The sequence below is a fragment of the Ranitomeya variabilis genome, chromosome 3 (genome assembly GCF_051348905.1).
Source record: "Ranitomeya variabilis isolate aRanVar5 chromosome 3, aRanVar5.hap1, whole genome shotgun sequence".
In the NCBI taxonomy this organism is placed as follows: domain Eukaryota; kingdom Metazoa; phylum Chordata; class Amphibia; order Anura; family Dendrobatidae; genus Ranitomeya; species Ranitomeya variabilis.
Window position 1 is genome coordinate 664,390,181 of NC_135234.1, and position 17,063 is coordinate 664,407,243.

General features: G+C 44.7%; 1 protein-coding gene across 4 annotated transcripts in view; it reads left to right on the forward strand.

The window, feature by feature from the left end:
- Nucleotides 1-17,063, forward strand: part of VDR (vitamin D receptor) — a 194,086-nt gene that overhangs the window by 98,689 nt on the left and 78,334 nt on the right. For 3 of the 4 annotated variants that reach the window (XM_077297888.1, XM_077297886.1, XM_077297889.1), the window contains one exon: nt 3,034-3,184. In XM_077297888.1, coding sequence (XP_077154003.1) covers nt 3,036-3,184 — 149 coding nt within the window. In that variant the 5' untranslated portion in view covers nt 3,034-3,035. Of the gene's footprint in view, nt 1-1,995; nt 2,038-3,033; nt 3,185-17,063 lie in introns of those variants that run through there. The other variant, XM_077297890.1, reaches the window with a different exon arrangement.

Sequence of the window (17,063 nt, forward strand, 5' to 3'; positions counted from 1 at the left end):
TGAGCATGTACATAAAGTGCAGCACATTTTCATCTCAACTACAACTCCACAGCCCTGCCTCACTACTGAGATGTACATAAAGTGCAGCACAGATTCGTCTCAACTACAACTCCACAGCCCTGCCTCACTACTGAGATGTACATAAAGTGCAGCACAGATTCGTCTCAACTACAACTCCACAGCACTGGTCACTACTGAGCATGTAAAAGCAAAAGGGGGAGAAGCCAGCACTGCTTATGGTTAGAACGCAATACATAAGGTGCACATTCACATACTAATTTCTAACTGTATTTCAAAATGAGACATTTAGCAAACAATTGATCAATTCTTTGAGCTACCCCGCCACGTCACGGCAATCTCATAATGGGGCAGTCCTACTCTACGTTTTTTATATTCGCGGTGCCATAAAGGCCTCCTAAAAAGCAAGACCACATTAAATGCAAGCTGTACCTGAAGCATTTCTGAATCACTCCCATGGTACCAGAGAGGTCAAGCGCAGATGAAGGTTGAGGCCTTTATGGCACAGCGGAATATAAAAAAACATAGAGTAGGACTGCCCCATTATGAGATTGCCGTGACGTTGCGGGGTAGCTCAAAGAATTCATCAATTGTTTGCTAAATGTCTCATTTTGAAATACAGTTAGAAATTAGTATGTGCATGTGCACCTTATGTATTGCGTTCTAACCATAAGCAGTGCTGGCTTCTCCCCTCTTTTGCTTTTACATTGGTATGTGGCTGACCACCACTGTTGCCGCGCACGCTGGGTTATGTACGCCATTCTTTCTGTGTTCACTGTGATTGATAGGCTGCTGTGCACACACACAGCAGCCCTGCTCTGCCTTAGGCTCTGTTTAATTGTGCACCTGTGTCTCAGCCTGTCTCACCCTTTATCCGTGGTGCTGGTTGGGCAGTGTGGGGGTTAAACCTGAAATGTCTATGTCTAGACCTGGTCAACCTTATCTGCGCTTGCCCTCTCTGGCACCATGGGAGTGATTCAGAAATGCTTCAGGTACAGCTTGCATTTAATGTGGTCTTGCTTTTTAGGAGGCCTTTATGGCACAGCGAATATAAAAAAAGTAGAGTAGGACTGCTCCATTATGAGATTGCCGTGACGTGGCGGGGTAGCTCAAAGAATTGATCAATTGTTTGCTAAATGTCTCATTTTGAAATGCAGTTAGAAATTAGTATGTGCATGTGCACCTTATGTATTGCGTTCTAACCATAAGCAGCGCTGGCTTCTCCCCTCTTTTGCTTTTACTACTGAGCATGTACATAAAGTGTAGCACAGATTAATCTCAATTACAACTCCACGGCACTGCCTCACTACTGAGCATGTTCATAAAGTGCAGCACAGATTCATCTCAACTAAAAGCCTAGATCCCTAGATCAGGAACAGAACAGACATTTATAGGACATTTCATAATTTTCCCAAATTCTTGTGATAACATTTACAGCACAATCTCCATTGAACTACTGCACCCAATTTATTATATATTTTAAGTCAGTCGGTTCATTTTTTACCAGCTTCTGCTCAGACTCCACCGAATTGGATAGCTACTCGATGATTCCCTCTACTCCACAGCACTAGTTACCAGGTCATTTTTACTGCTCAATAAATGCCTTCAAAACAATGCCCCCAAAAATAGCTCAATAGAGTTTTCTTCACCGTTTAACCTCCGTGATTTTTTTAAATTCCTTTTTCAGTACATTTTATGGTTAAGTGACTGGTATCATACAAAAGTACAACTCATCCCCCAAAAAAACAAACCATCACTCAGCTATGTTAATAGAAAAATAGAAAAGTCATGGCTTTGGGAAAGAGAAGAGAAAAAATGCAAAAGGACAGAGGCAAAAACTGTCCACATCTCCAAGGGGTTAATAATAGGGTAGCTTGCATTTGTATTGGAATAACAACCCTATTTCACATCTCTTCCAGTAAATCTGGATTATGTCACTGCTGGAGAACCAGACCCACTGCAGGGAACTCCCAGTGAATAATCTGTTGTGAAATTTAGGAATTTTTCTATCCAGAGCAGGTAATCTTATAAACTGCAATGTAACTGCCTGGTGTAGTGAACGTGTGTAGTCGTAATGCTTCATCAGATAAAGCAAATACCTGTATAAATGTAACCCCTTCTCATGTACAGCACCATGGAATCAATGGTGCTATATAAATAAATAATAATACAGAAAATCACTTTTTTTTCTATCTGCCCACTAGTCATTCCCAGTTGTTTGCAACTTTAAGGCTATATACACATGCAGCGCTTTTTTACTTTCTGCATCCAAAACTTATTCTTTTGGCAGTAAAAAGCTGTATTTGAAATGCAGGTTTTGTTGCATTTATGTCGCCTTTTTTTGGTTCAGATTACGTATGATTTGTGTACACCACATGTTTAATAAAGTAAGTTTTATTCAATCAAAAGCGCAGCAAAAAACGCTGCCAATACGCAACATAACCTGTTTGCTCCGTTTTTGTACTTTTTTGCACTTTCTCATTGCTTTTTATGGGTGGAAAAACGCTGATAGAAGTGACATGCTACAGATTACAGAAACGCTGCACTGTTCAAATTCAGTCAAGAAAAAAACAAGCGTGTGTATGAGATTTCTGAAATCTTACAGCTTTTGTTGTAAAAAAAAAAAAAAGCAGCTTCTTATTTGCAGAAAAAAAATGCGGCAAAAACAGTGTGTGTGAACATAGCTAAAGCCATACAGTTGACACATATGAACCAAAAGCATCGCTTTTTTATGTTTTGTATCACTTTATACTTATTTTCTGAACCTGACAGAAGACAGATATGATGTATATGTGACATTCTCATAATGGGGCTGATCTCCAGTACCATTGCCAACCTCGTGTAAAGATGTGCTGCAGCGCCTGCGTCCATACAGATCATGGGTTATCAGTGGTTGAACCTCTTTGATCACAAATTAATGTGTCCTGATAATTTCGTAAAATGTCAGTTATGTCTTTTAACGCTGCTTTTAGTTTTTCATTCCAATAAATAACATATTTCTCCTGTCTGTTTTAGTCATGGATTACATGCAAGCAAGTACTTCCCTCTCTGAGTGTGACATGGAGATTGATAAGAATGTCCCCCGAATATGTGGAGTCTGTGGGGACAAAGCTACTGGTTTCCACTTTAATGCCATGACATGTGAGGGCTGCAAAGGCTTTTTCAGGTATATTATGGATATTATTTTTTTTTTAATTAATGCATTTTTTCCCTTGTTATTAGTATGTTGATTATACACATAGTATCAGTCGCTTCATTCAAGTGTTATTTGATATTGTATTTAGTGATATAGAACATGTTCAAGAGTCATTTGTGGCTTTAAAGGTTTCACCTAAACTTTTAAAGAACATTCATACTGTTTTTTTATTCGAAAAATGACTTAGCATTAAATAATAGAATAGTTTGGTTATATAACCACAATAATTGATGGTAGAACCACAGGTTTCAGTCTCCTGTCAACCCACACGACATTGTAGTTTGTGGCTCCTATATGTGGCTTTACCCCTAGCCACCTTTAAATGGGTAATGAGTCAATCGTGATATTGGACACATATTTTGGGAATAATAAATCGCTATTTGCCTTTGGCGGCTAAACTCTGCTAGTTAGTATAAACATTAAGTGGGTAGCTTGGGTTTTTCCTATAATGATCTTGTTTTCTCTATGAGAAATGTGATCAGGAGTTGTCGTAAACTGCTTTTACATTATGCGCTAAAAAATGACATCCATACTCAGGGAGCTAAACACGTATGCTAATGGTTAAGCCACATGCGTTTGTATTTTTAAAGCTTTCCACCAGCTCCCAATATGCGCACTATCCCTATTTTTAGTAATTTTTTTTCTTTTTTATTGCTTACTGTTTATTGCCAAAAGGGACTAACCACCGATATTATCTAGTCCATATGGCGGAAGATGTGCAGTGCTTACAAGCTCTTTTTTAGCCCGCTTGTAAGCAATACTCTGAAGTCGCCTGGGATCACTGGACTGCACTACTGGCTCCTGATCCCAGCCAGCTTCAGTGCTACTGCGCTTCCAGCAGTGCCGAGGCAAAGCTGCCTAAGGCCAGTCTCACACGTCCAGATAATTCTGGTACCAGAATTATCCGTGTCCGTGTGCCCGTGCGTTTCTGTGGCACATCAGTGTGGCACACGTGCGGCACACGTGTGGCACACGTGCGGCACATGTGTGCCGACTGGGTGCCACACGCACCGTGCAGGAGACAGCGCTAGAGATAAGCGCTGTCCCCCCCACGTGGTGCTGAAGCCGCCATTCATATCTTCTCTGCAGCAGCGTTTGCTGTAGATAAGATATGAATAATCCTTTTTTTACTCGGACTCCCATGACAGCACGACGAGAGAGGGGATCCGCCCATTAGGAACAGGAAACCTACAGATACAAAAGGGCGGCACCTCTCCCCTGCATCAGTTGGTTTCCTGTTCCTAAAGGGACGGGTGCCTACAGATTAAGAAAAGGAGCCCAGGCCGGCCGGACCGAATCTGGTAGCGGGGGGGTCTCCTACCTCGGCCGGTGCGGAGAACCCTGGAGATGCCACGGTGGTCCTGGCTGGACTGCACGCGGTGGCGTTCGCAGCAGGGAGCGGAGTCCGGAGGATTTCCTGCCTCCATCAGCGTCGGCGCCGGTAAGTATATCCATTGGTGGTGCAGCGGTGCGGTGAATGTGGGGTGCCGGCGTCAGGGCTGTCTGGGTGAACTCCCGGAGCGCTGCGGTCCGTTCCCGGCGTCCTGCACCGCTCTCAGCGTGTGCTGGAGCGTTTCCGGGTGCAGTGACGTGAGGGGGCGGAGTTAGCAGCCGCTTCCGGGTCGCCGGGTGTCTGCGCATGCGCAGTCGATCCAAGATGGCGGCGCCCATAGCATCCTGATGCCGGTTTTCTCCCACATGGTTCCTGCCTCCCTGCGGTATCCTGAGCCAATGGGGCAGCGTCTGACCTATCTGCTGACCGGATCCAAGGGGGATTTAAGCAGGTGACAACTACAGAGCCCTGCTTTTGGTCGCAAATCATCATGGAGAGTGGTGGTGAGCAGCAGCAGCAGCAGCAGCAGCAGCTGGATGAGGTGCGTCAGAAGCCCAAAGACAGAAGCGACCAGTCCAGTCGAAGAAGCTCGTCCGCAAAAGGATCCAGAGCTTCGGCTAGGAAAGAACCCCCTCGTATTCCGGTATTTACTTTGGCGCACGGGTAAGTGATCTACGTGAAAGTTCACTCTGTGACGCAGGCCCCCTATACTTTATCATTCTAGGGGAAGAAAAGCACGGACAAGTCAAGGCATAAGGAATGTGCCCTCTGTGGGGTCCCCTTACCTGATTCTTGCCCCAAAAAATTATGTGCCCCCTGTATACAACAGACGGTGAGGTCTACAGGAGTGGTTGGGTGGAAGTGACATTAGGTCAGATAGTATTTATCACCTATATTGTCCTCCCCTAGGTGGCGGAAGAATCTGTGAGTGCGGCTAACCTGAAAGAAATGATCCGTTTGGAAGTAAGGGAATCCTTACGGTCCCTGTCCCAAGCGGGAGGTTCCAAACATAGGACCCCTCTGGACTCTAATTCTTCGGAGGAAGAAAGAGAAGAGGGTGCCTATCACTCAAGTCCTTCCTCCTCTTCATCAGATGAGGAGTCTGGACGATTCTGTCTACCCCTGGATAGAATTGACAAAGTCGTCAAGTCTGTTAGAGGCACAATGGGGATAGAAGAGCCCAAACCGCAGCCCTCAAAGCAGGATATGATGTTCAGCGGATTGGATCGTAAGAAACATAGATCTTTCCCGGTGAACGAAAAAATCCAAGACCTGATTCTCCGAGAATGGAAGAAACCTGAGAAAAAGGGTTCCTTACCGCCAGCGTTGAAACGCAGGTACCCTTTCGACGATCCGGTTGTGGAAACATGGGATAAAGCCCCTAAGCTGGATGCGGCGGTGGCAAAAGCGTCGAAGAAGGCCTCATTGCCATTTGAGGATATGGGGACCCTCAAAGACCCCCTTGACAGAAAGGCAGATGCTTTTCTTAAAGGAACCTGGGAGACGGCGGCAGGATCTCTAAGACCAGCTGTTGCCGCGACATGTACAGCCAGGTCTTTAATGGTCTGGCTGGATCAGTTAGAGTCCCAGCTCAAGGACGGCGCTTCCAGAGATTCCATTCTGAAGGCTTTACCAACAATGCAGAATGCTGCGGCCTTTCTGTCAGACGCATCTGTGGACTCTGTCAGGATGGCGGCTAGAGCGGCAGGACTCTCCAACGCGGCTCGTAGAGCTTTATGGTTGAAGTGCTGGTCTGGCGACATTCAATCCAGAACTAAACTCTGCGCCATTCCGTGTAAAGGAGAATATCTCTTTGGACCAACTCTGGATGAGTTGCTGGAGAAAGCGGGGGATGATAAGAAGAAATTTCCCAATCCATCTTCAGCATCCTACCGCAGACCCTTCATTAAAAGGAGATTTGGTCGCGGGAAAAAACGCGGATCCTCACCCTCTAGAGAGAGTTTTAGATGGGAGGACAGACGCGGAAGAGGTACGGGCTATATGTTTCGCCGTTCCTCGAAAGAACAGAAAAAACCGGACCAATGACTAGCGGTCCCCGTGGGGGGTAGACTGTCAGCTTTCTCATCAGCTTGGTTTGACATTACAAACAGTAAATGGGTCCGAGGCATCATAGCGAAAGGTCTAAGACTTGACTTTGATCACTGGCCTCGAGATAAACTTAATTTAACCCCTTTACGTTCCTCCCCCCTTGAGCAAGCAGCCTTGGAAGCAGAGGTCACAAACTTATGCTTCAAGAATGTTTTGGTTGAAATTCCAGTATCAGAAAGAGGGAGAGGATTTTACTCTCCTCTCTTTCTGATCAAGAAGCCAGACGGATCATTTAGAACGATCATAAATCTTAAAGGCCTTAATAATTTTCTGACCAATGAATCGTTCAAGATGGAATCAATTGGTTCAGCAATAAAAATGTTGTTTAAACACTGCTTCATGGTAGTTGTAGATCTAAAGGACGCGTACTATCATGTCCCAATACATGAAGACTTCCAGAGATTCCTGAGGGTAGCTGTGTCAATGGGGGGACAAATTCGTCATTTCCAGTTTAGAGCTCTTCCCTTTGGCTTATCAGCGGCTCCTAGGGTGTTTACCAAGATAGTGGCCGAAGTCATGGCACACTTACGAGAGTCTGACATCTTAATTGTCCCCTATTTGGATGATTTCCTTATAGTTGGGAATTCAGCAGACCATTGCCTCTCTCAGCTACAGACAACCACAACCAAACTTGAGCATCTGGGGTGGATTGTGAATTATGAAAAATCCCGATTACAGCCCCAGAAAATACAGAGATTCTTAGGACTGTTGTTAAATTCAGAGACCCAACAGTGTTGTCTTCCGCCCGACAAGTTATTACACATCCAACAACAGGTGTCTAGAGCAACTGATAATCCATCCATGACACTTAGACATGCTATGTCACTGTTAGGATCTCTAACCTCGTGCATTCCTGCTGTCCGGTGGGCCCAATTTCACACCAGACCCTTACAATCCGAGGTACTGGTTAATGACAGAATCTTGCAAGGCTCCTTGCAGAGTCAGATTACTTTGGGTCCAGAAGCACTGACATCTCTTAGATGGTGGCTAGTCACTGACAATTTATCGGCAGGAGTTCCCTGGGTGACACAGGCGACACGTATTGTAACGACAGACGCTAGCCCTTCAGGTTGGGGAGCACACATGGACGACATGATAGTTCAGGGTCTATGGGACCCCTTAACATCAGCCTCCTCCAACCAAAAAGAATTAATGGCGGTTGAACTGTCAGTTAAAAAATTACTCTCATATCTGCAGGGTCACCACGTCAAGATCCTCTCGGACAACCAGGTGGCGGTCGCGTACATAAATCACCAGGGTGGAACTCATTCCGAATCATTGATGAGGGTGACAGATCGTCTATTCCAGACTGCGGAAGACCATTTTCTATCTTTAACCGCACTGCACATAAGAGGAAAAGAAAATGTAAAAGCGGACTTTCTAAGCCGCAACACCCTGAGACAAGGGGAGTGGTCTCTAAACAGTCTTGTGTTCGACCAGATTGTCCACAAATGGGGACATCCAGAGGTGGATTTATTTGCCACCAGGGACAATCGAAAGACAGTAAAATTCTGTTCCCTAAATCCCAGGGAGAATCCTCTAGCGGTAGACGCCTTTCTGATCAGTTGGAACTTTCGGCTGGCTTATGCGTTCCCCCCGCTGGCCTTGATACCTCTGGTAATCAGGAAGATAAGAGAGGATCGGGCAAGAGTTATTTTGATTGCCCCATTTTGGCCCAGAAGGGCCTGGTTCACCTGGCTCAGGATCATGTCAGTGGAGGACCCCTGGGTGCTTCCGGACATCCCAGATTTGCTCCACCAGGGTCCGATCAGCCATCCTCAAGTAAAGAATCTCCATTTAACGTCATGGAGTTTGAGAGGGCGTTACTGAGGGACAAAGGGTTCTCCCCAAATTTGATTGAAACCCTTATGAAAAGTAGAAAGCAGATTACAACAACAATCTATGCTAGAACCTGGCGGAAATTCCTAGCCTCTTCTGACTTTAATTTAGAAGAGGGAATTCCTATAAAACAGATCTTAGAATTCCTGCAAAGGGGCTTAGAGCTAGATCTATCCACTAGTACCCTAAAGGTACAAGTCTCGGCCCTAGGGGCCTTGTTTTCCTGTAACATCGCCAATAATTATTGGATCTCAAGGTTCATAAAAGCTTCTAGCAGGGCTAGACCCATACATAAGGATAGATCTATGCCGTGGGATCTTAATCTAGTCCTGTCAGCATTGACTAGAGAGCCGTTTGAACCATTACAATCAGCTTCAATCAAGGCCCTATCCCTTAAAACAGCATTTCTGGTAGCGATAACATCTGCCCGTAGGGTAGGGGACATACAAGCTCTCTCCAGAATTTCCCCTTACACAGAGTTTCTGCCAGATAGGGTAGTCCTCAGACCGGACCCAGCCTATTTACCAAAAGTGTCATCACGGTTTCACAGGTCACAGGAGATAGTTTTACCATCTTTCCTTCCCAATCCCTCCAACCCTAAAGAAGAGCTACTCCATACACTAGACGTTAGGAGATGCCTGTTAGAATACATCTCTGTTACTGATACATGGAAGAAAGATAATGCGTTATTTTTATCTTTCCAAAACCCTAGAAAGGGACTCAGGGTATCAAAGTACACACTAGCGAAGTGGATTAGGGAGGCTATCTCTTTGGCTTATACTGCAGGTGGGGGTCCGACTCCGCAGAATCTGAGGGCGCATTCCACCAGAGCCATGGCTACATCCTGGGCGGAAAAATCTGGAGTATCAATCGACCAGATATGTAAGGCGGCCACATGGTCATCCCCGTCCACCTTCTTTAAACACTATAGGTTGGATTTAGGGGCCTCCTCTGATCTCACTTTCGGGTTAAGGGTGCTGCAAGCTATAGTCCCTCCCTAAGGTAGTGTTACATCTCTGTAAATCTCTCGTCGTGCTGTCATGGGAGTCCGAGTAAAGCATTAAGCTACTTACGGTAGCGGCATTTCTCGGAGGCCCATGACAGCACCCTTAGTTCCCTCCCTATTCACGTGGGGGTTGCACCTCCTATAATGTATATATCTCACGTATAATACCCAGTTCCAATATATGGGTTATAATATTGTATATAAACTGTATATAATGTATATTTTTGTGTGCCACTAACCGCGGTAGTCCTCTCAAGGCTCTGAAATACAACTGATGCAGGGGAGAGGTGCCGCCCTTTTGTATCTGTAGGTTTCCTGTTCCTAATGGGCGGATCCCCTCTCTCGTCGTGCTGTCATGGGCCTCCGAGAAATGCCGCTACCGTAAGTAGCTTAATGCTTTTTTTGTTTCTCGTGTTTAACATAAAGATCCCTGTCCCCACCCCCTGTGCGCCCGCCCGCTGTTATTAAAATACTCACCCGGCTCCCTCGCTGGCGCTGCTTCCTGTCCTGGCCGCACCTTCTACTGTATGAGCGGTCACGTGGGGCCGCCGATTACAGTCATGAATATGCGGCTCCACCTCCCATAGGGGTGGAGCCGCATATTTATTTCTGTAATGGGCGGCCCCACGTGACCGCATACAGGAGAAGCTGCGGCCAGGACAGGACACTGCGAGGGAGCCGGGTAAGTATTTTAATAACAGCGGGCGGGCACACAGGGGGTGGGAGGGGGGTGGGGACATGGATCTTTATGTTAAACACGAGAAACAAAAAAAAAAAAGGATTATTCATATCTTCTCTACAGCAAACGCTGCTGCAGAGAAGATATGAATGGCGGCTTCAGCACCACGTGGGGGGGACAGCGCTTATCTCTAGCGCTGTCTCCTGCACGGTGCGTGTGGTACCCAGTCGGCACACGTGTGCCGCACGTGTGCCACACTGATGTGCCACAGAAACGCACGGGCACACGGACACGGATAATTCCGGTACCGATTTTTCCGGTACCGGAATTATCTGGACGTGTGGGACTGCCCTTATATAGCAGCACCAGACGGCCTGGATCAGGCCAGTAGTGCAGAGGCAAAGCTGCCTTATATAGCAGCACCAGACAGCCTGGATCAGGCCAGTAGTGCAGTGATGATCCTGCTGGTCTGAACTGTCACTCAATCCAGAGAACCTGCCCAACATAAATCTGGAAGTCAGGTGACTGGGAAGCATGGAAAAAGTGAGCTAGGACAAATCCTTAAAAGGGAATCTGTCAGCAGGTGATTGCTATTTAATGTGACCGCAGCACGAGGTAGGGACAGAGACCATGTTTCCAGTGGTGTATCACTCAGTTTTCCCTGCTGCAGATGTAGCAGAGCTCAGATGTTCAGCTGTGTATAACCTCATCCACACCACAGCTTTCTGTGTACATTGTATAGTAGGGGTACCGTCTCACAGTGGCACTTTGGTCGCTACGACGGCACGATCCGTGACGTTCCAGCGATATACATACGATCTCGCTGTGTCTGACACGCAGCAGTGATCAGGGACCCCGCTGAGAATCGTACGTCGTAGCAGATTGTTTGAAACTTTCTTTCGTCGCTGGATCCCCCGCTGTCATCGCTGGATCGGCGTGTGTGACGCTGATCCAGCGATGTGTTCGCTTGTAACCAGGGTAAACATCGGGTTACTAAGCGCAGGGCCGCGCTTAGTAACCCGATGTTTTACCCTGGTTACCATTGTAAATGTAAAAAAAAAAAACACTACATACTCACATTCCGGTGTCTGTCACGTCCCCGGCCGTCTGCTTCCCGCACTGACTGTGAGCGCCGGCCGTAAAGTAAAAGCAGAGCACAGCGGTGACGTCACCGCTGTGCTGTGCTTTACGGCCGGCACTGACACAGTCAGTGCGGGAAGCCGCCGGCGGGGGACTTCATAGACATCAGAAGGTGAGTATGTAGTGGTTTTTTTTTTTTTTACATTTACAATGGTAACCAGGGTAAACATCGGGTTACTAAGCGCGGCCCTGCACTTAGTAACCAGATGTTTACCCTGGTTACCTGGGGACTTCGGCATCGTTGGTCGCTGGAGAGCTGTCTGTGTGACAGCTCCCCCGCGACCACACAACGACTTACCAACGATCACGGCCAGGTCGTATCGCTGGTCATGATCGTTGGTAAATCGTTTAGTGTAATGGTACCTTAACAGAGAGCTGCTAATCAGTGCTGGGAGCAGGGTTGGACTACCCCTGTCCTGCAGTGATAATCTCCTGCTGATAAAACACTGATTGTATTGAAACAGCAACACAAAGTCCAGTAAGTGACACATCATTCAAGCGCCGTGCTCCTACATCATGCTGCTATCAGATTTCAGAGCAAAAACAGTGCTGACATATTCCCTTTAAAGAGAACCTGTCAGGTCCCCAGAACCACCATCAGTTGTGTCTTCATATGTAAACACCTTGCTTAACAATGCTTTTAGTACATTTCATACATAAACAGATCTTTAGAAAAAGTATTTCTAAAGTTCGTTTATGATAAGTAAATGAGGGCTTTGACTAGTCAATGGGGTGTTAGTGTCCCCCGTCTTTTGCACTCCCGATCATGCGCAGTGCGCCTGACTATAGCCGGGACGCGTACACCTGGCTTCAGAGGAATCAATGCAGTGGGGAAAAGAAACTGCATGCATGTGTAAGGTATGTATAGCGCTGACGATTACACAGGGGCGTGATAACATGCTAAGTGGGCCGACTATTCTGGGGACACTAACGCCCCCTCGACTAGTCAAATCCCTCACTTACATATCATAAACGGACTTTAGAAATACTTGTTCTATAGATCTGTTTATGGGTGCAATGTAATAAAGGGACTGTTTCAGGGAAGTTACATATGCAGACAACTGCTGGTGGTTCAGGGGGCACGGGGGTCCTGACAGGTTCCCTTTAAGGCCTTATTTAAACAGTGGATCTGAAAGCAAGAAGTGAAAAGGAGCAGATTCAGACTGTTTGCTGTGCACAATGGTGGCACAAACTGATAGTAGTTGCAGTCAAAATTTGCTAAAAGTCTTGTTGTAGTGTAAGATTTGTGCAATGATGCAGAGGGACAATCTCAGCACCGCGAAGCCTCGACTGCCCCCATTGTCATATAATAAGTAACTCAACATGGATGTCACTCGTCTGACAGAATCGTCTTTACTACTGCTGTCACTGTGGACCACAACCCGCTGGTCATGGCTGTGTGATATGCTGCAATGTTTGGGGATATTGTATTCCCACCTCGGTCATATATGCCGCCTGCTCCTTAAGCCAAACAAGAAGTGCAGATTTTTTCCATTCTAAATTCCACAAACCAGAAGCTTGTCCCTGATTATAGGATGGTGGGAGCAGGATGGGCCATTCTTTTTTTTTTTTCTCCATGTGGCCAGCTGTGCCTGCACCCAGACCCGTAATGGTTAACTTGTCTCATTAAAGTAGTAATCATCTGGAAAATGCCAGCTTAGATTAGGTAATGCCTCCTCCCTCCTGGAAATCTTTGTGGAGCGTGCAAGAGTAAGTGCTGTTTACCTGGAAATTCTGGGTGGATGCACAAATTCATCCAAAAGGTCGTTTTTACGTGACGATGGTTATTTATAGAGCGCCTATCTGTCATTAGATTAGATTGCTACAAATGGTTGTGTCTGTACATGATCGGGCTGAGAGTACAATGCCAAGGGCACGATGTCAAGTAGACATGGTTGTCTGTCAATTGATTTATTAGTATTAGGAAAGGTTTAAGTCATTTTTATAATACATTTCATTATTGAAAAATGATTCTTGCTTTGAAAATAGCTGATAATTGAACCTGTCATCTCCCCTCCAATTCTAAACCACCACCATGACTGTATGAAAGTATATTGCTGTATTATAATATAACAAACTCCTTAATGTTCCATGTTCAAAAATAAATTGATAATCCCCCTTGTGATGTGCAAATTAGCCAGGACTAGTCCGGCTGGAAGTCGCTCTCACTAGACTAGTCCAGCCTCCGATCTTGTAGGCACGTACCTCTTGGTTGTCATGAAAAACAGCGGAGACTTCATTATTGAGTTTCACGCATGTGTGCAATGTTTTCTCTCCCTGGTTATGTGAAATGAAGCTGAGTATACGCACTGGACATGCCCAGAGAGGCAGAACATCGCACACATGCATGATATTTGTGCCCCTAACAGCCATGGGTGGAATCGCGATCCACCTGCGGCTGTTAACCTGTTAAATGACATTCTCAATCTCTGACAGCGGCATTCAACTTGTGCTTACTGGAAGCGTGCCAGAAATCCTGCCCATTGGTGACCCTGTCACGTCATCGTGGGTCACCGATGGGTTGGCATGACAACCAGAGGTCTCCAGCAGACCTCTATGGTTGTCATTGCCAGATTGCTATGAGCGCCGCCTGCTGCAAGTGAGCATTTCTGCTACATAGGAGCGATCTGATCATTGCCAGTGTGTAGCATAGGTGATCAGACAACTGCAGCGTTTAGTCTCCCATTGAGACTGTTGAAGCATGCAAAATGTAAAAAAACAGTTTTTAAAAATATTAAAAGAACAAAAAATATATAAAAGTTTAAAATTAACCCCCTTTTTCCCCCTTCAAAATAAAACAATAAAAACAATCAAACATACACATACAGGTCCTTCTCAAAAAATTAGCATATAGTGTTAAATTTCATTATTTACCATAATGTAATGATTACAATTAAACTTTCATATATTATAGATTCATTATCCACCAACTGAAATTTGTCAGGTCTTTTATTGTTTTAATACTGATGATTTTGGCATACAACTCCTGATAACCCAAAAAACCTGTCTCAATAAATTAGCATATCAAGAAAAGGTTCTCTAAACGACCTATTACCCTAATCTTCTGAATCAACTAATTAACTCTAAACATATGCAAAAGATACCTGAGGCTTTTAAAAACTCCCTGCCTGGTTCATTACTCAAAACCCCCATCATGGGTAAGACTAGCGACCTGACAGATGTCAAGAAGGCCATCATTGACACCCTCAAGCAAGAGGGTAAGACCCAGAAAGAAATTTCTCAACAAATAGGCTGTTCCCAGAGTGCTGTATCAAGGCACCTCAATGGTAAGTCTGTTGGAAGGAAACAATGTGGCAGAAAACGCTGTACAACGAGATGAGGTGACCGGACCCTGAGGAAGATTGTGGAGAAGGACCGATTCCAGACCTTGGGGAACCTGAGGAAGCAGTGGACTGAGTCTGGTGTGCAGGAAATGGGCTACAGGTGCCGCATTCCCCAGGTAAAGCCACTTTTGAACCATAAACAGCGGCAGAAGCGCCTGACCTGGGCTACAGAGAAGCAGCACTGGACTGTTGCTAAGTGGTCCCAAGTACTTTTTTCTGATGAAAGCAAATTTTGCATGTCATTCGGAAATCAAGGTGCCAGAGTCTGGAGGAAGACTGGGGAGAAGGAAATGCCAAAATGCCTGAAGTCCAGTGTCAAGTACCCACAGTCAGTGATGGTGTGGGGTGCCATGTCAGCTGCTGGTGTTGGTCCACTGTGTTTCATCAAGGGCAGGGTCAATGCAGCTAGCTATCAGGAGATTTTGGAGCACTTCATGCTTCCATCGGCTGAAATGCTTTATGGAGATGAAGATTTCATTTTTCAGCACGACCTGGCACCTGCTCACAGTGCCAAAACCACTGGTAAATGGTTTACTGACCATGGTATTACTGTGCTCAATTGGCCTGCCAACTCTCCTGACCTGAACCCCATAGAGAATCTGTGGGATACTGTGAAGAGAAAGTTGAGAGACGCAAGACCCAACACTCTGGATGAGCTTAAGGCCGCTATTGAAGCATCCTGGGCCTCCATAACATCTCAGCAGTGTCACAGGCTGATTGCCTCCATGCCACGCCGCATTGAAGCAGTCATTTCTGCCAAAGGATTCCCGACCAAGTATTGAGTGCATAACTGAACATTATTATTTCATGGTTTTTTTGTTTGTTATTAAAAAACACTTTTATTTGATTGGACGGGTGAAATATGCTAATTTATTGAGACAGGTTTTTTGGGTTATCAGGAGTTGTATGCCAAAATCATCAGTATTAAAACAATAAAAGACCTGACAAATTTCAGTTGGTGGATAATGAATCTATAATATATGAAAGTTTAATTGTAATCATTACATTATGGTAAATAATGAAATTTAACACTATATGCTAATTTTTTGAGAAGGACCTGTATTTGGTATCGCCACTCTCAGAATCTCCCGAACTATAAAGCTATAGAAAGAATTAATCTAATCCGTAAACGGCATAGTAAAAAAAAGGAAAAGTCAAGACCCCAGAATTCCTTTTTTTTTGGTCGCCGCAACACTGCATTAAAATGCAATAACAGGCGATCAAAAGATCATATACACACCAAAATAGTATAATTAAAAAGATCAGCTCGGCACACAAATATAAGCCCTCACCAGGCCCAAGATTCCTGTAAAATGGTGAGGCTACGGGTGTCGGAAAATGACACTTTTTTTTTTTTAACAAAGCTTGAATTTTTTTTAATCACTGAAATAAAAAAGAACCTAGACATGTTTGGTGTCTATGAACTCGTAATGATCTGGAGAATCATACAGGCAGGTCAGTTTTGGCATTTAGTGAACATGGTAAAAAAAAAATCCAAAAGAGTTGCAGAATTGCACTCTGGAAAATCCTTACAGTGCGCAGAAAGCAAACTGTAAAGATTCAGAAGTCTGCAGTCACATAGAGTGACTGCAAACTTTTATCAAAAGACCGGACAACCCCAGTAAGCTACAGTCAAGTGGATGGAGATGATGATACATCACCATGGCATTAGTAGTAGACGATGAAATAGTTCCAATTTAGGCACTACCTTCATTTTAATAACATTTAGATATTTATTAGTATATTTTATTATTGCAATACAAAACTTACATAGACATTTCTGTAAAAGGATAGATGAGAGCTGATTACATGCGGTACTTGTCCTCAAATCCGGACTGACTTTATTTGCATTATGAGATTTTCGAAACCTCCTTGCATTGTACTATATGTCTTCTGGTTCTAATAGTTCTTGCCACATATCTTCCTGTTCTGGAACGCGATATATGGAAACCGATAAACTTACATGGTGCATCTCTATGTAACATATGCATAATGGGAATATAACTGCTATAATCTGCTTTTCTGAGATTTTCTTTTTTTTTCCATTATGCTAAAATAGTTTTCAAATATACTTACATCCAGTGGAGAAGTCAATAGCGATTATGTTTTCTGTAAGAGACCAATGTTACTTTCTTGCGTGTTGCTAGAAACTGTAAAGTGGTTCCTGTCTTACATTACACCTACAGAGCAAAAACCCATTAACCTGCTGAAGTCAACCAGATAACCTGATCCAAGAGGTTTCAGACGAGACGCCATTATTCGGCTTTTACAGAGATATTGAAATTAAGTACGCTTTGAAACTTTTAACATCAGACACCTGATCAATTTGCTATGTTTTTGCATCCTATAAAATGTTGAACTAAGACATTTGTTAGGGGTATATATGTATGTACATCATG